Source organism: Tachyglossus aculeatus, chromosome 2, assembly GCF_015852505.1.
Source record: "Tachyglossus aculeatus isolate mTacAcu1 chromosome 2, mTacAcu1.pri, whole genome shotgun sequence".
NCBI lineage: Eukaryota > Metazoa > Chordata > Mammalia > Monotremata > Tachyglossidae > Tachyglossus > Tachyglossus aculeatus.
In genome coordinates this window covers 31,070,790-31,094,891 of record NC_052067.1, presented here as the reverse complement: position 1 = coordinate 31,094,891, position 24,102 = coordinate 31,070,790, and the positions used below count along the sequence as shown (strand labels likewise).

The 24,102-nt window shown below is 42.6% G+C and overlaps 1 protein-coding gene across 1 annotated transcript in view; it reads left to right on the top strand.

Annotated features, from left to right (window-relative positions):
* Positions 1-24,102, top strand: part of KCNH8 (potassium voltage-gated channel subfamily H member 8) — a 268,495-nt gene that overhangs the window by 67,917 nt on the left and 176,476 nt on the right. Inside the window, exon 2 of the mRNA XM_038769533.1 lies at positions 11,807-12,040. Within this exon, the coding sequence (XP_038625461.1) occupies positions 11,807-12,040 (234 nt within the window). The remainder of the gene's footprint in view (positions 1-11,806; positions 12,041-24,102) is intronic.

Sequence of the window (24,102 nt, the reverse complement as noted above, 5' to 3'; positions counted from 1 at the left end):
TTCTAATTAATTATTAGTATTTATTAGTAATTATTAGTATTAGTATTTGAACTCAGGAAAATATTTGGGTTGAATTTCAGATATTTGTGTGAACATTAGCTTTTACTTTTGTCATTCATCTATCACAGTCTGCATCGGAAGTGTTAACTGGAAATTGTATTTTCTTACATTTGCAAATGTTGCAAATGACTAAGAAAACATTAAGCATTCAGCCACCTGTTGCTGTTCAAAGCAAAGCTATGGCAGCAGTGCTTAATTGTGGATATTGATATTAGATGGATATAACCCCAAACTAAGCAATATCCATATTAGTTTTGCAGTTCGGGCTCTATATTGAAGTGAGAAGAATGATGACAATCACATAAAAGAAGGGAGCCGACTGATTCCAGATGCTAGTGACCCTAGGTAACGACAGAATTTCTTCAGAGTGGGAAGGAGGAAAGGATATTTATAGCACATTTAAAATTTATGAACACTCTATTGACAGTAGTGGATGTTAAAGAAATCATTATGCAAATGCACTAAATCAACTTCAGGCAAGTGTGGCAGAATTAATATGGATTCATAAATCAAGTCAAGTTCATTTTGGAGAAATTGCTATAAACTGAGAGTTTAGAAATTGATACATTTTCAAACTTAATGAATCAAATAAAATCCCCCAAATCCATACCTTTTCAGCAATCAGGGCTTCATTATATTGAAGCTCTTCTTTTGTAAAAATCTAGAGAACAATAGCAACTGATAATATTTATCGAGTGCTTTCTGCAGAGCACTGTACTAAGCACTAGGGAGAGTATAAGAGTTAGTAGACATGATCTCTGCCCTCAGGGAGTTTACAGTCTATCAGGAATTCTAAATATAGAACATGTTAAATTAAATCAAGATAAACTCTGATATCTAGTCATCATAAATGATATTGAAAACCTGATTTTTCCCTATTAACTCTTCAAAACCTGTAGAGGAGAGAGGACCCTCTTTCCAATTCACTCACGTCTATCTGTGTATATATTAAATTTGTCCTTTGTTTATGAAGACAGTGTGGCAAATGTTAGATTCTACCCATGTAGCAAGATGAAAGTTCATCAGGCGGGGTTCCTCTGGGAAGCAGTTTGGAGGTAGGTAAAGATGGCAGGATTTAGGGTGTCTTTTCTACCTCCCCCCCCCCCCCCCAACATTTTGGGGTGAGGAGTAGAATCCATGCCTACATTTTCTCCACAAATATAGGCTTATATCTGGTTTAAAGAGACACTCTGAGTCTTTCTCTGTAGCTACCAAAACAGCTTTCAATACGTGGCTCTTAAAGTTTTGTGGTATAGATAGCAGTCACTTCTTTCCAAAGAGAGTTGTCAGAAATGTCCATATGCAATGAAATTTTCTTTAGACTTTACTGATTAGGTATTTGAATACATGGCAAATAACGTGAGAGGAACAAGGAAGGGAATTCCATGCTGTAGAAAGAATGAGAGAGTTGGGTCAAAGTTAAGGAGACCTCTAATCCCAGCTCTGCCACTTGCCTGCTGGTGATTTGGGCAAGTCCCCTAACTTCTCTGTGACAGTTTCCTTAGACTGAGAGCCCCGTGTGGGACGGGGACTTTGTCCGAACTGCTTATATTGTACCTACCCCAGTGTTTATGGCAATACTTGGTCACATAATAACAAATTCCACAGGGAGCCTTAAAGCCAATGGTTAGGAGCTTTTATTTGAATGAGAAGAAATGGGTAGCTATTGGAAGATTTTGAGGATGGAAGTGATGTATTCTGAGTGACAGGTGACTCCAAGCATATTTTGAACAATAGTATAATTGATCATTGTAATACTAAATAAGACCTCTTGTATTGAATTTTTAGTTCATTTCAGTACTACTAATAATAAAAGTATTTATGAAGCACCCACTAGGTACAATGCAGTGTACTTTGGGAATTTACAACTGAAGGCAGAGTCAAATTTCCTCTCTACAAGGTGCTTACCCTCAGAATCAATCAATCAATCAATCGTATTTATTGAGCGCTTACTGTGTGCAGAGCACTGTACTAAGTGCTTGGGAAGTACAAGTTGGCAACATATAGAGACAGTCTCTACCCAACAGTGGGCTCACAGTCTAAAAGAGAAAGGTGAAGACATTCTGAATGAGCCGTTTGGAACAAGCAATCGGGCAAGTTCTCAGTTCCACAGTAACTGTGGATCTTTATGCATACAAGATTAATAGGAAAAACAATTTGCCACACAAATCACAGGTTCATGGGACACAATGTGATTGTGACATTTGGCTGTCTTGGTCAATGTATGTAGAGGTATAAGAGTTTTAGAATTTGAAACGAAGATCATTCTCATTTGGACACTTTATTTTACTTAACGACCTAACTTTGAGTATGAGATAGACAGTTCCTAAAGAAATTAACGAAACCAGTCATGACAAATTGGGTTTCAAGTTTAGCTGCTGATTTAATAAGATAATGGGGGTAAGCAACTGCAATTAAAGTAATTAAGAATAATGTTTAAAGCATTTTGATCAATTAAATGATAGTGCTGCTAAGGGAACCAGGATTTGCCATCTCTGATGATAATCACTGGTTAATCTAATTGAATAGTTCAATAGTTCATAGAGGGGAAATTTGGGCATTAGGAAAACCTCCATACCTTACTTGGAATTGGTCTCTCATTGGCCTTGTGATCCCCTCAACCTACTCTCACTAGTAACCTTTTTCCCAGAAAGGACTTAATCAACTTTTTTGTCTTTACAAAAATCAACATTGATTTTATTTTATTATTACTCCATTTATTTATTTTACTTGTACATATTCTATTTATTTATTTTATTTTGTTAATACGTTTCGTTTTGTTCTCTGTCTCCCCCCTTCTAGACTGTGAGCCCACTGTTGGGTAGGGACCATCTCTATATGTTGCCAACCTGTACTTCCCAAGCACTTAGTACAGTGCTCTGCACACAGTAAGGGCTCAATAAATACGATTGAATGAATGAATGAATGAATTGAAATCCCATTCGATACAGAGAATGCTAGGAAGTGCTGTGGGGAGGAACAAAGAAAGGAGAACACTTGATTCCTGCACTTGAGGACTTTAAAATTGAATATCCCTTCACCTTCACTAGAGCTGTCCCAGAAGGACCACTTGGATTTGTAGTCACATAGAGGGATGTCGAGGGCCAGCCACGGAAAGCTGCAGCAGCCTGCCTGGTCAGTGAGTGAAACCCTCTCCTTTGTGGCTTCCTCAGTTATGGTCTTTCTTTTCAATGGATTCCCTAAATCAATACCCTTTCATGTTGACAGTATCGTGCTTCACTTATTTGCAGTTGAAAAACTTCTATCTAGGTGTCCATAAGTGTCTCACAAAGCAAATTTCTCTACATACTAATTCTGCAAAAACTGGTCCCATCTCCAATCCCAGATATTAATTCAGAGCAACATTAGCTCTGCCCATGATAATTTCCATGCTACATGTTATCGAATGGCCAGCAAATTTCTCTACATACTAATTCTGCAAAAACTGGTCCCATCTCCAGTCCCAGATGTTAATTCAGAGCAACATTAGCTCTGCCTACGATAATTTCCATGCTACGTGTTATCGAATGGCCACTCATTGATGTTTCTCTTTCAAGACCATGCCTAGGGAAATTGCCCCAGATCTCTTAGGGAGCTCCTTACCACCTGGTGAGTGTGATTCCTTACCCCTGCCATGGAGCAAAGCATTGGTGGATGGGTTGAAGTGATCCTGAGTCAGGGTCACTGGACCCCCTTGCACACTCCTTTCCTGCCCATCCTGTTGGTTTTCTTTAGTCCCACTTGGAAAGATGTGGAGCCCTCTCAGGTGTGGGTCCTGGGCTGTGGGCAGGAAATGTGACGGTTTACTGTTAGATTGTATTTTCCCAATTGCTTAGTACAATGCTTTGCACACATTAAGCACTCAATAAGTATGATTGAGTGAGAGGCACAAATGGGATGTTGGCCCAGGAATTATAGGGACTCCTGGCATGAGGGCAGACAACACCTTAGGCTCTGCTGTTCCACCCTCTCTCTACCTCCCTAGACTATTGTCTGACTAGCGGCCTTAAGGCAGTCTCGAGATCCCAGGCAAGCCAATATGGGGAGGGGATGGGTAGACCCAGCAGCCATTCTTGGGTTGCACATACCACCACGAGCACCACTACCCTCTCTCCCACACCACCCTCCTCACACTTGCCCACACTCTCACATAGAGACATCCGTGTTATGAAGTCCCAGTTGAAAATAAGAACATAAATCATGGCATCTGTCCTTACAAATGTTGACATTTGCCATTTAGGCATACTGGCATGTAGGTAAAAATAATAAGAAATATAATGCTATTTATATTTATTAAGCACTTACTATGTGCCAATCACTGTACCGTGACCTGTGCTAATAATAGTAATAATAATAATTATGGTATTTGTTAGGCACTTGCTATGTGCCAAGTACTGTTCTAAGCACTGGGGTAGATTTAAGTCAATCAGGTCGGACACAGTCCCTGTCCCACATGCAGCGTGGCTCAGTGGAAAGAGCATGGGCTTTGGAGTCAGAGGTCATGTATATATGTATATATGTTTGTACATATTTATTACTCTATTTATTTTACTTGTACATATCTATTCTATTTATTTTATTTTGTTAGTATGTTTGGTTTTGTTCTCTGTCTCCCCCTTTCAGACTGTGAGCCCACTGTTGGGTAGGGACTGTCTCTATATGTTGCTAATTTGTACTTCCCAAGCACTTAGTACAGTGCTTTGCACACAGTAAGCGCTCAATAAATACGATTGATGATGATGATGATGATGATGGGTTCAAATCCTGGCTCTGCCAATTGTCAGCTGTGTGACTTTGGGCAAGTCACTTAACTTGTCTTTGCCTCAGTTCCCTCATCTGTAAAATGGGGATTAAGACTATGAGCCCCCCATGGGACAACCTGATCACCACGTAACCTCCCCAGTGCTTAGAACAGTGCTTTGCACATAGTAAGTGCTTAATAAATGCCATCATTGATATTATTATTAATCCCCATTTGACAGATAAGGTAACTGAGGCCCAGAGACATTCAGTGACTTGCCCAAGGTCACACAGCAGACATGTGGCAGAGCAAGATTAGAACCCAGGTCAGTCCGACTTCCAGGCCGTATTATCCACTAAGCCACGCTGCTTCTTGATATAATTGGGTCGGACACCGACCGTGTCCTATATGGGCCTCACAGTCTAAATAGGAGGGAGAGCAGGTATTGAATCCCCATTGTACAGATGAGGAAACTGAGAACAGAAAGGCAAGTGGAGTTCTCACTGTGGATCAAGTGGAACTAAGAATTCCAGAAACCAGGTGGGTCCAGTAGTTGCAGTTTCTCTTGTTAACAAAGCAGCGTTGGTGGAATTAGATCTTGCTGGGCACTTCGTCACCATCAAGATCACCGTGATCACCAAGCCCTACAGGTGGATGAGGACCCCAGGTTGCCCACAGTGGCAATCAATCAATCAATCAATCAATCGTATTTATTGAGCACTTACTGTGTGCAGAGCACTGTACTAAGCGCTTGGGAAGTACAAGTTGGCAACATCTAGAGACAGTCCCTACCCAACAGTGGGCTCACAGTCTAAAAGGGGGAGACGGAGAATAAAACCAAACATGCTAACAAAATAAACTAAATAGAATAGATATGTACAGGTAAAATAAATAAATAGAGTAATAAATATGTACAAACATATATACATATATACAGGTGCTGTGGGGTAGGGAAGGAGGTAAGATGGGGGGATGGAGGGGGGGATGAGGGGGATCAATCAATCAATCAATCATATTTATTGAGCGCTTACTGTGTGCAGAGCACTGTACTAAGCGCTTGGGAAGTACAAGTTGGCAACACGTAGAGATAGTCATCATCAATCGTCATCAATCGTATTTATTGAGCGCTTACGGTGTGCAGAGCACTGTACTAAGCGCTTGGGAAGTACAAGTTGGCACTGTTTTAGCTATAGCCCCATCTTTTTAGAAGAAATTCTCTTTCTCCATGGTCGCTTTTTGTCTTTCCCCACTTTAAGGGAACCACCAAGCCCTTATACCTAATGGAAGAAGAGAAAGGTTTCCCAATAGAAAGAAGAGATTGCACTCTTATCCACTCCTTTACTCCTGACAAATTCCTTGAGCTTTTTCATGAGCAAGTGTCACTAACATCAACACTGTTCATTTCCTTGCCATTGTTGTGACAACATTCCACAAAAATGTACCGATCTCATAGCCATGAAACATCTATTACTCTCAAATTAGTTTACTCTTGAGTTTCCTGTTGCTTGTTATAATAATCTTCTATAAATCTATTAATCTTTTCTGCCTAATTCCACGGGGCTTCACATAAGCCCCGTGAAGTGAAAAGGAATATTTAGCAGACAAATGATGTACCGGAAAGCACTGTGAAATTATGAAACCTATCTGAATGACCCTCTAACCAGAAGAGCACTCGCAGGGTGTGAACCAGGGAGAGAGGCTACTCCTAGTGACTGCCAAACCAGATTGGATAAACTCATTTGTATAATTTTTTTTCACTCACCTTCAAAAACCCAAATTAGCAATTTCTGGGAGTGAAAAGAAAAAAAGAAATCTCCAAAACTGCTAAATAATTCAAATCTTTTGGATCCCCGTACAAATTGACAGTAAAATGCCTGTTCGGGCACCCAGCTTCTTCAGATGAAGTGAAATGAATAGGAAGCTGCTGTTCACCCTCTGATCATTAAACCAGGCATTGCAGATTTTCTGTAACAATGAATCACTTGTTTATTGATGTGTGATTAAGTGTCTACAGTTCAGCGTCTACTGTTTCTCCCTGCTTTGCATTCATGAGCCCCAGCAATTTTCCGTCTGCTCTGAGAACTTTCCGTAGGTGTACCATTATTATCCTAGCAGAAGCAACTTTATTAAGAGTGTGTACTGATCTATTCCTTCTAGCTGAGGCACTTCTCCTAAGTGTGGGCTCTGGAGAGGTAGGAAAGGTAAAATGGGGAAACGGGAGGGATGGTAAATAATTTAGTCCACCAGGGAACCATTATTACCCTGATGATGTCATGCACTGGAATGATTTCCCAGAGTCACAACAGGGCTCTAAATAACTTTCAACGCTCTCCTCCCCACTTGCCTCAGCTCCTCTATTGATGCTGATTGAATGCCAGTTAGAGGAAAAAAAAATCACAAGCATGACTGTACAGTATTGCAAGGAGCGGCCTAGTCCCTTCCCATTTCCAGCACTATCTATTCTGAAATCTCTTGCCTCTTTTAATAGAATGGCCAGTTTCTCGGGGTTTTTTTATTGGATAGTCTGGTTTACAGATGGTTGATTCCCTGTCTAGTAAGGATTTGGCACTTGCTGGCTATATTTTTTTATGGTATATGTTAAGTGCTTACAATGTGTCAAGCACTGTCCTAAGCTCTGGCATAGATATTGCCCAATACTTCCATTTAAAACGCTCAGCCTCTGTCACAGCTCCTGCTGCTAAATTCTGTAGCTCAGTCTAGTACGCATCTTCATAGGGACAGAGAAAGTACGAGAGAGAGAATGTGTGTGTGTGTGTGTGTGTGTGTGTGTGTGTGTAATGGAAACAGTACACATCTCACCAGGTTTGAGTGAAATCAGTGCATTCTTTGCAAAATAACATGTATTATGTCATTTCATTGCTCTGTGCCTGGTGTAACACAGGTAAACGCTACTCGCGTATCCTTTTTCAGTATTTTCAACTATCAGTGGCCACTTTATTTCTCAATGCTTTGACTGTCTTTGCCAATGATTCCACTTCAACACATTTAGCAGAGGTAACATTGGGAAGAGTGGGCAGAGCACGTCATGGCTGGTGAGGCAGCCCAAGAAGAGAGGAAGACATGTGAATTGTGGTAGAAGCGCTGAGAGGAGCAACGGGAAGGCCCCAGCTAGTCTCCAAGCCCAGGACCAATAATTAATCTAACCAGGATGAACAAACCCTATCAGCTTGGCATCTCCACCTTGTTTCCCTTTCAGGAGTTAGAGCCCGTGGCAAAATGAGATTGTGTCTCTGGACCTCCCCTTCCAGGAGTTAGACACCCCAGAGACACTGAAAGTGAAACGGAGGCCTTCATCTTCCTCTGGAAGCAATGTGCATTAGACTAGTGGGGAGAGGGGAAGAAAAGGGGCTCATTTTCCCCTTAACTGTCTCCTTCAGCCCTGGATGGCAATGAGGGCTGCTGGGTCCTTTTCCCTAAAATACCTGCCCTTTCACAGAGGCACAGTGGGTATATCCAGGAGAGATGAAAAAGAAAGATCTCAGAACAGATAAAGGAGGGATAGGAGGAATAATAAATGATAATGGTGATATTGGTTTTAGCACGCACTATGCACTAAGCAATGTACTACGTCCTGGGCTAGACAATCAGTTCAGACACACTCCATGTCCCATGTGGGACTCACAGTCTATGGGGTAGAGAGAATAGGGATTAATCCTCATTTCACAGATGAGGAAACTGAGGCACAGAGAAGTTGCGACTTTCCCAAAGTCACACAGCAGGCAAGTGGCAGAGCTGGGATTAGAACCAAGGTCCTCCGAATCCCAGGCTCTTTCCACTAGGCTCAACTGCTTCTCTGAACAAAGAAACCTTGCTTTGGGGAACAAAGACACCTACAGGAATGGGACAAAGAAGAAAGGAAAAATGAAACAAGGAGGCAAAAAGAAAGCAGAAGTTTTCAAGGAGGACAAAGGAGAAAAATAGAGCAAAAGGAAGAAGATGCACGATAACCAGGAACAGGTAGAACAGAGTTGAACGGAGAGCTGGAGAATCTAGTAAAATGAATGGAGAAGAAGGAGTTGCAAAGGATGGGGAGGGGAGGAGGAGATATCAAAGGAGATATAAGCAGGAGAGAATGGAAAGATTTGAGAGATTGTGCCAGGGCTGATTGATTAAGTAGTGGGTCACGGAAAGTTGGGCAGGTGTGAGACTGTGGATTGAACACTGTGAGAATAGATGGGTGTTTCTCTGTGAATTTTAGAATCACACATAAAAGTTCCAAGTTATCTGCATTTTGATTTTATTCTAATTAGAGCCTTCTCTGTTCTCTCCTATCCATCCAGAAATCTGTATGTAGTGTCCTGATTTTATGAGACTTCTTAAAACTGTTTTCCCGAGAATGCCAGAAATGAATATAGGTATTGGAGAGGGGAAATAGAAGCGGTACGGCTCAAATCCTCCTCTTCTGCTGCCATGATATCAGAGTTGCTTGTGAAGGTTCTGGATTGCTAAAGACCATGTTTTAATCAAAGATAATCATCTTTCACAAAGAAAAGTACTGTTGTCTAGTGGAAAGAGCACAGGCCTGGGAGCCAGAGACCCTGGGATCTAATCCCGGCTCGTGCTGCATGACCTTGGGCAAGTCATTTAACTTCTCTGTGCCTCAGTTCTCCATTCTGCAAAATGGGGATTCGATTCCTGTTCCCCTTTGTACTTTGTGCACCCTACCGGGACCTGGTTATCCTTTGATCCCAGTGCTTAGAGCAGTGCTTGGCAAGAGTGGAAAGCTGAGTGCTAATCCTTTCCTCAGGAGGTGACATCCACCAGGCATTGGTGGAGTCCTTCCCAGCATGGCTGTAAGGAGCCACCCAAGTGTTTAGTACAGTGGTCTGCATACAGTAATGAATATGATTGAATGAATGAATTATGTCCATAGACAGCAAGAGTGTTCTCCCTAGGGTCCTTAGGTACCAGGAGAGTTGTAGGTCCTTCTTCCATCCTTTCAGATTCTTAACTGGGATACCTATACTTCAGTGCCTATATCCAGAGAAGCAGCATGGCCTAGTGTACAGAGAATGGGCCTGGGACTCAGAAAGATCTGGGTTCTAATTCCGCTCCGACACTTGTCTGCTGTGTGATCTTGGACAAGTCACTTAACTTCTCTGAACCTCAGTTACCTCATCTGTAAAATGGGGATTAAGACTGTGAGCCCCACGTGGGACAACATGATCACCTTGTATCCCCCTCCCAGCGCTTAGAACAGTGCTGCATGCATAGTAAGCACTTAACAAATGCCATCATCATCAGTATTATTATTATGTTAACTGTGCCACATAGCCTAGCTTGGGCTTCAGGAGTTACACTGTAAAAAACCAAGGAACAAATCAGTACTAGGCTCACAAGCCACAGTTTAGTCACACCTGCTCCATTTCAAGGGCACAGAGCTTTGAAGTCTGAAGTTTCTTTGCCATACCCACAGCCTGCACTACATAAGCAAGCAGATTTGCCTAAGTTCACAAATAACAATAATAATGATGGCATTTATTAAGTGCTTACTATGTGCAAAGCACTGTTCTAAGCACTGGGGAGGTTACAAGATGATCAGGTTGTCCCACGGGGGGCTCAGAATTATTTCAGAAGCAGGAATCCCGGTTTCATTAAGCTCACTGATCTCCTACTACAGCCCAGACCGCACACTTCACTCCTCAAATGCCAACTGGGCTTCAAGGCTGTCCATCACCTCGCCCCCTCCTACCTCAACTCCCTTCTCTCCTTCTACAGCCCAGCCCGCACCCTCTGCGCCTCCACCGCTAATCTCCTCACCGTACCTCATTCTCGCCTGTCCCGCCATCGACCCCCGGCCCACGTCATCCCCCGGGCCTGGAATGCCCTCCCTCTGCCCATCCGCCAAGCTAGCTCTCTTCCTCCCTTCAAGGCCCTATTGGGAGCTCACCTCCTCCAGGAGGCCTTCCCAGACTGAGCCCCTTCCTTCCTTTCCCCCTCGCCCCCCTCCATCCCCCCTTCTTACCTCCTTCCCTTCTCCGCAGCACCTGTATATATGTATATATGTTTGTACATATTTATTACTCTATTTATTTATTTATTTTACTTGTACATATCTATTCTATTTATTTTGTTAGTATGTTTGGTTTTGTTCTCTGTCTTCCCCTTTTAGACTGTGAGCCCACTGTTGGGTAGGGACTGTCTCTATATGTTGCCAATTTGTACTTCCCAAGCGCTTAGTACAGTGCTCTGCACATAGTAAGCGCTCAATAAATACGATTGATGATGATGATGATGATTGTACCTCTGTCTTGCCTGTTTTGCCCCTGACCCCATATATCCTGGAACTCCCTCCCCCTTCATATCAAAGAGACCCCACATTAAATAATAATAATGTCATTTGTTAAGCACTTACTATGTGCAAAGCACTGTTCTAAACGCTGGAGGGGATACAAGGTGAACAGGTTGTTCCACATGGGGCTTACAGTTTTAATCCTACAGTGCCTGACACATAATAAGCATTTAAAAAATACCACCATTTTCTCTGAGGCTTTCCCTGACTAAAGCTCTCATTTCCCCTATGTGCTGTCCTTTCTGCATCACCTGTGCAGTTGGATCTGTGCCATTTAAGCACTCGCTATTCATCATACCCTCAACCTCACAGTATTGATATACATATCCTTATATCCTGCCATCTCCTCATCCGTAATTATTTCAGTGTGTGTCTCCGCCTATAGACTGAAAGTTCATTGGGGGCAGGGAATGCGTCTACCAACTTTGTGATATTGTACACTCCTAGGGCTTAGTACAGTCCTCTGCGCACAGTAAGCACTCAGTAGGTACCATGGATTGATTAACTAGGCCTAAACTTCTGCTAGGTGCCCCAGGAGATGTAGACACCACTTTCACGTCCCCATCCTGTATTTTAATTCTGTCCCTCTGAAGGGAGGAATTGCAGGAGGGCATCCTGTTGGCCATAATGTTAAAACAAGTAACTCTTCTTTTGGTTTTTAATTCGAGCTTTGTCTCTCCATTCTTCCACAGATAGCAACTTCATCCTTGCCAATGCTCAGGTGGCTAAGGGGTTCCCTATAGTTTACTGTTCAGATGGCTTCTGTGAGCTTGCTGGATTTACGCGAACCGAAGTCATGCAGAAGAGCTGCAGCTGTAAATTTCTCTTTGGTATTGAGACAAATGAGCAGCTGACTCTTCAGATTGAAAAGTCACTGGAGGAAAAAGTCGAATTCAAAGGAGAGATCATGTTTTACAAGAAGAACGGTGAGTTGCATTTTTTTTTAAATGAGGACTGAGTGAGTTTAGGCAACTGTGAAATAAAAACCACATTTAGCTCAGTAATTGTTCTGAAATTCCTATTAAAGCATAATGACGTGCCAGGAAAACATACATTCCCTTAGGCAATGCTTATGAAGTTTGGAGGATGGCCTTGGTTTAGCCATTAGAATCGTGCATGTTTATAACCCCGATCTGCCTAGAAATGTCATGTTGGTATTAGATTTGCTAACATGACTTTAATTGAAATTAGAGTTTCTATTGTAAAATAATATTTGAACTATACAGTAAATGAAAATGGCACCTTAGCCCTGGACTCAGTTCTGGGTCTCCTTCTGTTCTCCTTCTACACCACTCCCTTGCACAACTCATTTGCTCCCATGGCTTCAACAACCATCTCCACATGGATGATTCTCAAATCTGTCTCTGCAGCTCTGACTTCTCTCCTTCTCTACAGTTTCTCATATCTTTCTGGCTTTAGGACATCTCTACTTGGATGTCCTGCTGACACCTTAAACTTAACATGTCCAAACCAGATCTCCCCAGCGAAACCCTGTTGTCTCCATCTTTCCCATCACTGTCCTCCCTATCTCACAAATTGCCATTATCCATGGCTCCTCTGCTTCATTTAACCTATGTAGTCAATCTGCCACCAAATTCTGTCGGTGATACTTTCACATCATTGCTAAAATCCGCCCTTTCCCCTCCATCCAAACTGCAACTGGGCTGATCCGAGCGCTTACAATATCCCGCCTTAACAGCAACATGGGTTAATGGATAGAGCACGAGCCTGGGAATCAGAAGGACCTGGGTTCTAATTCCGGCTCCACCATGTCTGCTTTGTGACCTTGGGCAAGTCACTTAACTTCTCTGGCACTGCTACCTCATCTGTAAAAAGGGGATTAAGACTGTGAGTCCCACGTGGGACAGGGTCTGGGTTCAACCGTATTAACGTATATATACCCCAGCACTTAGAACAGTCTTTGACACCTAGTAAGCACTTAACAAGTAGTACTACTATTTAGCTTCCTCCCTGCCCTCCCTGCCTCCTGCTTTTCCCCACTCCAGTCCATACTTCATTCTGCTGCCTGGATCATTTTTTCTAAAACAAAAAAAGAAAAGTTCAGTCGACATCTCCCACTCCAGAAGAGCCTCCAGTGGTTGCCTATTCATTTCTGCATCAAACAGAAACTCCTTATCGCTGGCTTTAAAGCACTCAATAAGCTTTTCCTCTCCTGTCTCACCTCACTGATTTCCTACTACAAGCCAGTCTGCACATTTCACTTCTCCAACACCAACTTACTTACCACACCTCAATCTCATCTATGTCACTGCCAATCCCTCACCCATGTCCTCCTTCTGGTTTGGAATTCCCTCCCGCTTCCTAAACGACAGACCACCACTCTTCCCACCTATAAAGCCTTATTAAAATCATCTTCAAAAGGAGTTCCCCAATTAAGCCCTCTTTTCCTCTACTCTCTCTCTCTTCTTCGTTGCTTATGAATCTGTACACTGTAAGCCTTTAATAGTCTCCCCACCCTCTGCCCCACAGCATGTAGGTACGTATCCTTAATTTATTTTAATGCCTATCTCCCTCTTCAGACTGTCAGCTTATTCTGAGCAGGGAACATGCCTACTAACTCCATTCTATTGTACTCTCCCAAGTGCTTAGTGCAGTGCCCTGCAAGCACTAAGCCCTCAATAAATATTTTTAATTGACTGAGGATTAGGCATTAGGGAATTAGAATAAATGTTTTGGTCACAGTCTGCCTCAAGATTTTGGTCCATCCAGAATATTAATTTCGAAGCTTTCATGTACCAAACCCTAACAGACTGGTTTTGATCCAGAAAGGCAGGGTCCCAAACCTGTGACATTAAGGGAACTAGATGGCCCTTTGTAAAATAACTAGATTTTTGGTCAAACCTCCTGGGAATTCAAGTGGCATTTGACGGATGAGCCAGATACTGTAATTGCACTTGTAACCCTAATTAAATCATAAACCTTGATGATGATCTTGGAACCAATTCAGAGGGAGCCTGGAAAAGTATTTAAATCTCCACAGTGAATATCAGTTTCACAACAATGCCCTACCACTGAGAACAGTGCTTGGCACATAGTAAGCACTTAACAAATACCATTATTATTATTATTATTACCCCTTGACAAAATTGCTTGTAATGTGCATTTCTTTTTGGAAAGTGGAGACGTCACTTGATGATCGGTTTTGTTCCACCCCATGATTATGTTCACTGTCAGTGGACTGTACATGATGAATCAATTCCCTGCTTCATGTCAAGTGGATGTGAGCCTGCTGTGAGCAGGGATTGTCTCTATTTATTGCTAAATTGTACTTCCCAAGTGCTTAATACAGTGCTCTGCACGCAGTAAGTGCTCAATAAATACGATTGAATAAGTGAATGAATAAATCCCAGGAAACAGCATGGCCTAGGGGAAAGAGCAAAGTCAGGCGATCTGGTTTCTAACCCTGCTCTACCAGTTGTCCGCTGTTTGACCTTGGGCAAATCCCTTTACTTCTCCATGCTTCCAGTTACCTCATCTGTAAAATGGAGATAAATGACCTGTTCTCCCTCCTCCTCAAACTGTGAGCTTCATTTGGGAGAGGGATTGTGTCAGAGAATCTGATTGTATTAGAGAAGCAGCGTGGCTCAGAGGAAAGAGCACGGGTTTGGGAGTCAGAGGTCATGGGTTCTAATCCCAGCTCCGCCGTTTGTCAGCTATGTGACTTTGGGCAAGTCACTTAACTTCTCTGTGCCTGTTACCTCATCTGTAAAATGGGGATTAAGACTGTTAGCCCCACATGGGACAACCTGATCACCTCGTATCCCCCACAGCACTTAAGAACAGTGCTTCACACATAGTAAGCGCTTAACAAATGCCATTATTATTATTATTATTATTATTATTATCTACTCCAACACTTAGGACAGTGCTTGGAACGTAGTGAACACCTAACAAATACCACATGATGCCAACTCTTGTTCAAAATGGAACAGGGCAATATTCATATGCAGTGAATTGCGGCCTTATGTCACATGGAAAAGATAGTTTTTGCATCTTATGGGCTTTCATTATCCCAAAATTTGGTATTAGAAAGAAGGCAGTAGCTCCATCCTCTATGACCACTTAGAAAGAAGGAGCATTTTCTGCACCTGTTTACTATTAATTTTAAGAGAGATTAGCCTTCTTACATACTGCAGCTCATTTTTTCTCTAAATCATGCCCCATACTTGTTTTTGAAACAGAAACAACATGGACTGAAAATGTTGAGCTTCAATTCTTTCATTAGTGTTTCTGAACAAACAGTAAAAAATGCTTCCATGAAATATAGGTGGTAGGTGACTCTGGGACTTCGAACTCCAATGGAAATGGATCAGTATGTTTTCTGATAACTATATTTAAAGGAACTTTCATTCAGTAACTGGCAGCAACCTGCCCAGATGTCCTGGTAATTTTTTTAATTTTAACTGGACTTCTTGAGCCTTAGATTATAAATCTCTTACGGCAGCAATTCTGACTTTCATTGAGCAGAAAATTGTATAAACTCCATGTTTGGACCCTTTTTATAGCATTTGGTAAGTGCTTACTGTACTGTGGTATCTCCTGGGGTAGATACAAGCTAATCAGGTTGTACATAATCCACATCCTACTTGGGGCTGACATCTGAAGCCTTTAAAAGTAAACCTGTGAGTTGCTTGGACTATAGGTAACAATAAAGTTAAAACTATCATGTAGCTGCATTTTTAACATTCCACTGCATTTATGTATATAATGTGTTTATGGTATATATGTGCTAGGTCCATATTCCTTTGTGTAGATATATCACATATAATGTATAAATATATCAAACTGTCAAGTGAAACTTGCATCAGAAAGTCCCCTCTGGACTTTGAGCTTGTTGTGGGCAGGGAATGTCCCTGTTTTGTTGTTGTAATGTACTCTCCCCAGCGCTTAGTTCAGTGCTTTGCACACAGTAAGCACTCAGTAAATACGATTGAATGAATGAGTGAAGAAAGCACCTAAGAGAACCTGCCAAGAGACCCCTTGAGAGACCGGAAACTTTGCTTCTCTCTCACGTAGCCAGCTATCTTATTACAAGAGATAAATACCATTTCTGTGTCACAACATTGACAAATGTATTTCCAGAAATTTGTGGCCTCGCTGAAGACTACATAAACTTCGAGATCTCAAGTTTCTGGAAATGTAATTTAATGCTTTGAAGTGTGTTTCAAAGTGAGTTAAAAAGTGATTTAACATACCTAAATACAAAAAAAAAAAAAAAATGTTGCTATCCAAACTGAGTAACCATTCCTTCCAGTAATTTAGCAGTTTGACTAGACACTTTGCAGGATGCCTCATGTATTATAATGTAGTTCATATTATGGTATTATGGGTTAACTGCTGTAGAATTATACTTTTTCATGTATTGTCTGAGCCTTCAGTGTGATTGGTTTTGCTTGTGAATTCGCTATTCAAGTTGAGAAGCAGCATAGCCTACTGGATAGAACGTGGACCTAAGAGTCCTAAGGACCTGGGTTTTAATCCTTGTTCTCCGACACTGCTGTGTGACCTTGGGCAAGTCACTACATTTCTCTGTGCCTCAGTTACCTCTCTGTAGAATGAGGATTAATCAATCAATTGTATTTATTGAGTGGTTACTGTGTGCAGAGCACTGTACTAAGTGCCGGAGAATTAGCAGACATGTTCTCTGGTCAAAACGAGATTAAGACTGTGAGCCATGCGTGGGACATGACTGTATCCAATCTGATCAGTCTGTCTCTGCCCTAGAGCGTAGTAGTGCTTGGCACGTAGTAAGCACTTAACAAATGCTATAATTTTTTTTTAAATCATTAGAGTGATCTCTCTCTCTTGACTTCAGCTATTGAGCAAGGAAAATATGAGAGGACTACCTGCTCTCTAGTCCACTAACAATTTAGTGTATTTAAGGGTGATATGTATAGTCCCAGTTATTAGTAGGTTTCTGCTTTTCATTTTTGGAGTATCTTATGTTCTCTGAGGATTTAAAAAATGGATCCTGGTATAGGAGAAACGGAAGCTCTGGGACGTATCAGTGATGAAAACGATGTCAAAGTATTCTCCAAATGAAAAATTAAAATAGGCAGTGGGCCTGAAATCCATAATTGGCAGCCTTGTCAGCAGACTTGCAGGCTTGCCTGGAGAGTGGTTTCAGGCAATTCTAAGGTCTCAGTGTGGAATAACATTCCCTTCCAGTGGATTTTAAAAGTCTAATAGCAACCACATAATCCACTTAGGGAAGTGACTATTACTGGGCATAGAGCTTGTAGAAATGTATGATGGGATTGCTGATTTTAACCTCCTTAGTGTGTGTGCTTATGAGGTAAGGCGATATTGATTTCCAAGGCTAGGCACCTTGTCATCATCATCAATCGTATTTATTGAGCGCTTACTATGTGCAGAGCACTGTACTAAGCGCTTGGGAAGTACAAAGTCAAAGTCAATAAAGTCAGGAAGATCTTTCAGCCTCAAATCATTCCGTGTTCCCCACACTCACCAGAAGCATAGCCATATTTGATGATGTCGGAACTAGTGCGGAGGACGTTTCATTAAAATTCTTGGTTGTTCACTCAACTCCCACTTTTTTTTTTTAAGACTTGGGCGCCGTCTTGGGCTTCCTTTCACTAATCAATCAATCAGTGGTATTTATTGAGTGCTTACAATGTGCACAGCACTGTACCAAGTGCTTAGGAGAGGACAATTAGTACAGTGCTGGCACACAGTTAACAAATATCATCATTAGTATTACAATGCAACAGAATTGTGCTCAGAGCAGTGTTTGACACACTTAACAAATACCATTAAAAAAAAAAGAATTAGCGGACACATTCTCTGTCCATAATGAGCTAAATTATTTAATCCCTTAGTTTTATTTTTCTACTCTTGTTGGAAAGTGTAATACATTCTCTTGGCTCCGAGAGGAGAGTCTTCTTCATTCTCTCCGTTAGGTTCGTTCAAAGCAACAGCCGAATATACAGTGCCGGGTAGGCTATTGAAATCTACCCCGCACTCCAGTGTGTAGAATTCACCCTGTGCATGGACCCAGATAGTTGGCTGGTGTAGCCAGAAAGATAGCAAAAGTGTCCGGAACTGAGTCCCCTCCCTTCAAAAATACCCAGGCAGGATAGCCAAGTTCAGTATGCCTCGTCTCCTGCCCAAGGGTCACACCACTTTCCTCTCCCCACATCAAGGATGCACCCTGACTCGCTCCTCTTCACCAGGGTCTAAGCAAGAGGAGCAAAGGGAGGGAGACTAGGCATAGAGCAGTGCTTTGCACATAGTAAGCGCTTAATAAATGCCATCATTATTATTATTATTATTATTATATGTGCTGGCTTTTGTTTTCTACCGTGTCTTTCATCCCTAATGTTCAGAGAAGCAGCGTGGCTTAGTGGATAGAGTATGGACCTGGGACTCACAGGGACCTGCGTTCTAATCCCTGCTCCGTCACATGTCTGCTGTGTGACCTTGGGCAAGTCACTTAATTTGTTTGTGCCTCAGTTCCCTCATCCATATAATAATAATAATAATTATAGTATTTGTTAAGCACTTACTGTGTACTAAGCACTGTTCTAAGTGCTGGGGTAGATACAGGGTAATCAAGTTGTCCCACGTGGGGCTCACACTTGTTTAATCCCCATTGTACAGATGAGGTAACTGAGGCACAGAGAAGTGAAGTGACTTGCCCAAGACCACACAGCAGACAAGTGGCGGAGGCAGGATTAGAACTCACGTCTTCTGACGCCCAAACCTGGGCTCTTTTCACTAAGCCATGAGGCTTCTCTATGGGAATGAAGAGTGTGAGCCGCATGTAGGGCAGGGACTGTGTCCAACCTCATTATCTTTTATCCACCCCAGTGCTTAGAACAGTGCTTGGCATACAGTAAGTGCTTAACAAGTACCATAATTATCATTATTATATTATTGTTTCTTACCTGATCCTCTTGCAAACAGCTCTCCATCCTTGAAAAATAGACAGGAGCGGATGGTCTTTTTATCAAGTAATTAATGATCAATGGTTTATCTCCCATATCTAGGTTAGATATTTTTGAAAAATTAACTGGGATTTAGGCTCTGACAGCTAGTTTTTTCGTAGTTGTTTTTTTTTTTTTTCAGAACATGGTTGCCTTTCCCTGAGGTAAGAAATTGCCGAGTTCTTCTGAGTCCAGCCCTGTTTAACGTGTGGACCCAATTGCTTAACTTCCCCCAGCTGTATTTTCTTTGTCTGAAAAGCTGGGATAATCCTGATCCATCTCTTGGGGATTAATTAAATGTGCATGTAACACTGGGCTCTATTCCCCACCCCCTCAATCCCCGATCCCTAAGTCACTCCTTTCCAGTAAGTTAGATGCTTAAGGAGCCACACTGGGGCCACTAGGGCAGCAGAACTGCAAATGGGCCCCAAGTGCCCCAACCGAACGTCATCTCCCTACTAAGCACCCAGTTTTCAACACAGTGAATGTAGGCACTGAATCCGGAAGGCCCATTCTTACTCTCTCTGGGACCTCATTCACCCACACAGCTTTCAGCTGCCACCACTGTGTGGATAATAGTAATAATTACGGTATTTCTTAAGCGCTTTCTATGTGCCAAGCACTGTTCTAAGTGCAGGGGTAGATACGAGGTAATCAGGTTGTCCCACGTGGGGCTCACAGTCTTAATCGCCATTTTAGAGATGAGATAACTGAGGCACAGAGAAGTGAAGTCACTTGCCCAAGGTCACGCAGCAGACAAGTGGCGGAAGTGGGATTAGAACCCATGTCTTCTGACTCCGAAGCCCGTGCTCTTTCCACTAGGCCACGCTGCTTCTCTAACTCCTGGCACTTTAAATTGAATGCATCTAAAGCTAAACTCCTCAGCTTGACTTCAAACCCAACTCTTCCCAACTCCCCCTTCTCTGTCAACAGCACCACAGTCCTCAACCCTTTTAATCTATGCTATCTTCTGATGCCCAGAACATCTTCCTAAAACTCTGTCAGGAACTCATTTTGCCACTCCTTGCTGTCGGCTTTCAGGTTTTTTATCAGTTTTCTCCATCTCACACCCTTTTTCACTCACTTTTCTCCACCTCACACTCTCTGTTGCTCCCGAGCTCACCTCGCTCTCAATTCTTCTCACCTCGATTCCCTTACTCACAGCATGTCCGCTGCTGGGACTCACTGTCCCCTCAGATCTGCAGCTCACCCTGTTTTTGAAGTCCTCCTAGAAATATCCCACAGGAAACTCCCCTTGATTAATTCTCATCACCCAAGTCGCATCAACCCAACAGCCATTCAAAAGTGTTCACTATGAATGTCGTATGTTAGGAAACTCACAGACACAGAGGACTGTGTCTTCATGACTACTGCATGGTCCATCCTAATAGGGTCTTTATGTGCCTTCACGCCTGAACGACTCTCTCATCTTCTACCTCAATCTGGCCCAGCTGTCTCCACTGGTTAAGGGAACTTCCTTCTGTCAGTTTTCATTGAGGGTAAAAACTCATATCAGTAGCTGGGCCATCATAGCTCCGGGTGGGCTTCCAAAACCTTCAGAGTAATCAGATATCAGCATCTAAATATAGGCTCTCAGATTGGCTTGGACTATCTCTGTGTAAAATCCCCGGCTAGGTGAAGTGGCCTCCCCCAGGCAGTGAATTACACAGTCGATTTGTATTATATCGAAAGAGAAAAAGTGATAAACTCCATAAATTCTGCAATGCAACCAGTCTTCCTCAGTGAAGTGCCTAATTCTTCATTCAGACTGTGCTTATTCCCAAGCCATGTTTTATGCAGCCTGGAGTGATTATATGTCATTTTCCAGAAACTGTAATGCAATCAATCCTGACCAGTAAAGAAAGACTGGGAGTCTTTGGAGCACTGCACTTTCCCAAAATCTTTTTTTTTAAAGTAGTTTATGCTTGCCAGCCATGGGACTGGAGTGGAAGGAGCTTATTCATTCTAAGGCATCCTAGCCGGAACACTCGACAAATGATTTAACAATGAACAAATGAATCAGTAGTGTTAGGATCAAGATTCTCAGAATAAAAATTTCCATTTTTATGAATAGTATTTACTGAAAACCTTCAATGAACCTCTGGAATCTGAGCAAGACATTTTTATTACGTACAATTTGAGAAATTAGGTAAGTGGATCCTCACTTTGGATGACCTTTGGGAAGGCTGGTATCTGCACACCATACTGCCCTGCCAGGGAGCAAGAGTGCTCTTTCAGGAAATACTTGTCCCTCTGGGTTTTGGGGAGCCACAGCTGATATCACCTCCACAGCAGGAAGAGGTGTATTTCCAGCTCTGCCCATTTTGCCCGTGAGTGGTACGTGAAAGGCCCTAGGACCTCCCCCTGTCTAAAGGAGATTATAGGAGGGTCAGAGTGTAGAAAGACTGTGAGCCCCATGTGGGACAGGGACTGTGTCTGACCCAATTAACTTGTATCTGTACCAGTGCTTTGAATAGTGTTCGATACATAGTAAGTGCTTGAAAAAATTCCGTTAATGGGGGAAAAAGAATGGCAGCTCATCTTCACACCCCATCTGGTGCCCCCTTGAAAAGGGTTTGAGTTCCCTAGCAGAGGCTTTGATTTCTGGCCTGAACCGATGCAGCCACACTCATTCCCAATTTGTACTTCCCAAGCGCTTAGTACAGTGCTCTGCACATAGTAAGCGCTCAATAAATACGATTGATGATGATGATGATGATTCATTCATTCATTCATTCATTCATTCATTCGTATTTATTGAGCAGTTACTGTGTGCAGAGCACTGTACTACGTGCTTGGGAAGTACAAGTCGGCAATATATAGAGACGGTCCCTACCCAGCAACGGGCTCACAGTCTAGAAGGGGGAGACAGACAACAAAACAAAACAAGTAGACAGGTGTCAATACCATCAGAATAAATAGAATTATAGCTATATACACATCATTAATAAAATAGAGTAGTAAATATGTACAAATAAAATAGAGTAATAAATATGTACAAATATATACAAGTGCTGTGGGGAGGGGAAGGAGATAGGGCGGGGGGGAGCGATGGGGAGGAGGAGAGGAAAAAGGGGAGCTCAGTCTGGGAAGGCCTTCTGGAGGAGGTGAGCTCTCAGTAGGGCTTTGAAAGGAGGACGAGAACTAGTTTGGTGGATGTGTGGAAGGAGGGCATTCCAGGCCAGAGGAAGGACGTGGGCCAGGGGTCAATGGCGGGACAGGGGAGACCGAGGCACAGTGAGGAGGTTAGCGGCAGAGGAGAGGAGTGTGTGGGCTGGCTGGACAAAGATCCAGCAACCACCTCTGAGCCTGGACCAAGCCTTGGAAACTTCATAGATGTTGCCCTTGAGAATTTCCCACAGCTGAATTAGCTTGTACTAGGCTAGCAATCTACCCTCATTCTTTACTTCAGTAGTGAGTGGCCTTTTGGGGTGTGGCAGTCGCCCCTAAAGAGAGAAAATAAGAAACCACCCTCTCCTTTCACTGGATTCTATCTCTCGTTTTTTCTGCTACCCTCAATCTCCTAAACATTTCTCCCTCTTGAATCTTCCACCTCCGACCAATAGCTTGAATACCTCAGCATCCATGTATCACTTCATTAATTCACGTGTTTACTTGTGCTGATGATTTTATCTCTGCTCAGATATTGCACGTTCATTGCCTTTTAGGTGCTTGGCTTCCCCAGGGTAGAGACCATATCTTATATTACTGTACATGCAGGGTGAAATGAAAACAGGGAGAAGGAAAAGAATTGGTTGAAAAATAGATGGAAGTGCGAAGAATAGGGCTAATAAGAGAGAGAGAAGCAGTAGAAGGGGAAAGAAATAGGAACAAGGAAGGGGGATAAATAGCAATGGAAAGCAAGGACAGAGATTGGGTCTGTGAAGCCAAGGAGAGGGTCGTGACTGAGTGTGTTAGTGGCCCAGAGGGAACAAAAAGGAATGAAATGGAGAAACTGTTGGACTAATTGAGAATCAAGCCTTTGGAAACCCGAAGAGCACAAATCCAGACTGTGAGTTTTTGGATTTATTAATGGCATCTGTTAAGCACTTACTAGGTGCCAGGCACTATATTAAGTGCTGGGATAGTTACAAGCTAATCAGATCAGGCAGAGTCCAGGACTCACATGGGGCTCACAGTCTTAATCTCCATTTTACAGATGAGGTACTGAGACACAGAGAAGTTAAGTGTCTTGCCCAAGCCCACACAGCAGACAAGCGGCAGAGCTGGGATTAGAACCCAGGTCCTTCTGACTCTCAGGCCTGTGTTCTATCCACAAGGGCAATGAGGACAATGTGCTAATGCTGTTAAGATCAGAAAGGGAGATGAAGCAAAAGCTGGCCAAGAAGAGGGAGTGAAGAGATACATGTTGGGGCTGAGTGAGGCCTGGCATGAACATTTGCTAGACCTGCTCTGGAGAGGGAGCATAGCCCTAGTAGTTTTTTAAAAACAAACAAACAAACAACAAAAAAAAAACAACACAAAGGTCCCAGAAATGCGGGTTCCAGAGCACAACACTGCTCAGTTATTTATAAACATGGATTGTTTTAACAGAATGAGGGGAAACAATGCAGGAGTAGAGAAATGTTTTGGCACTGAATCATGCAGCCAGGAGTTTGTGTGATATTTCCAAAAGCTAGTCCAAATAGGAAAGCGTCTTGTGTTTCAAACAGTGTCAGGTGGATTGCCTGAAGATTTACTAAATTCAGCATCTTGTTCCCTGAGTTTTCAGGACTCCATTTATGAGAGGACAGACTTCTCTAATAATAATAGTAATAATGATGGTATTTGTTAAGCGTTTACTATGTGCTAAGCACTGTTCTAAGTACTGGGGTAGATATATGGTCATCAGGTTGTCCCACGTGGTGCTCACAGTGTTAATCCCCATTTTACAGATGAGGTAACTGAGGCACAGAGAAGTGAAGTGACTTTCCCAAGGTCACACGGCAGACACATGGTGGAACCGGGATGAGAACCAAGCCCGGGGTCTTTCCACTAAGTCACGCTGCTTATCCTATAAT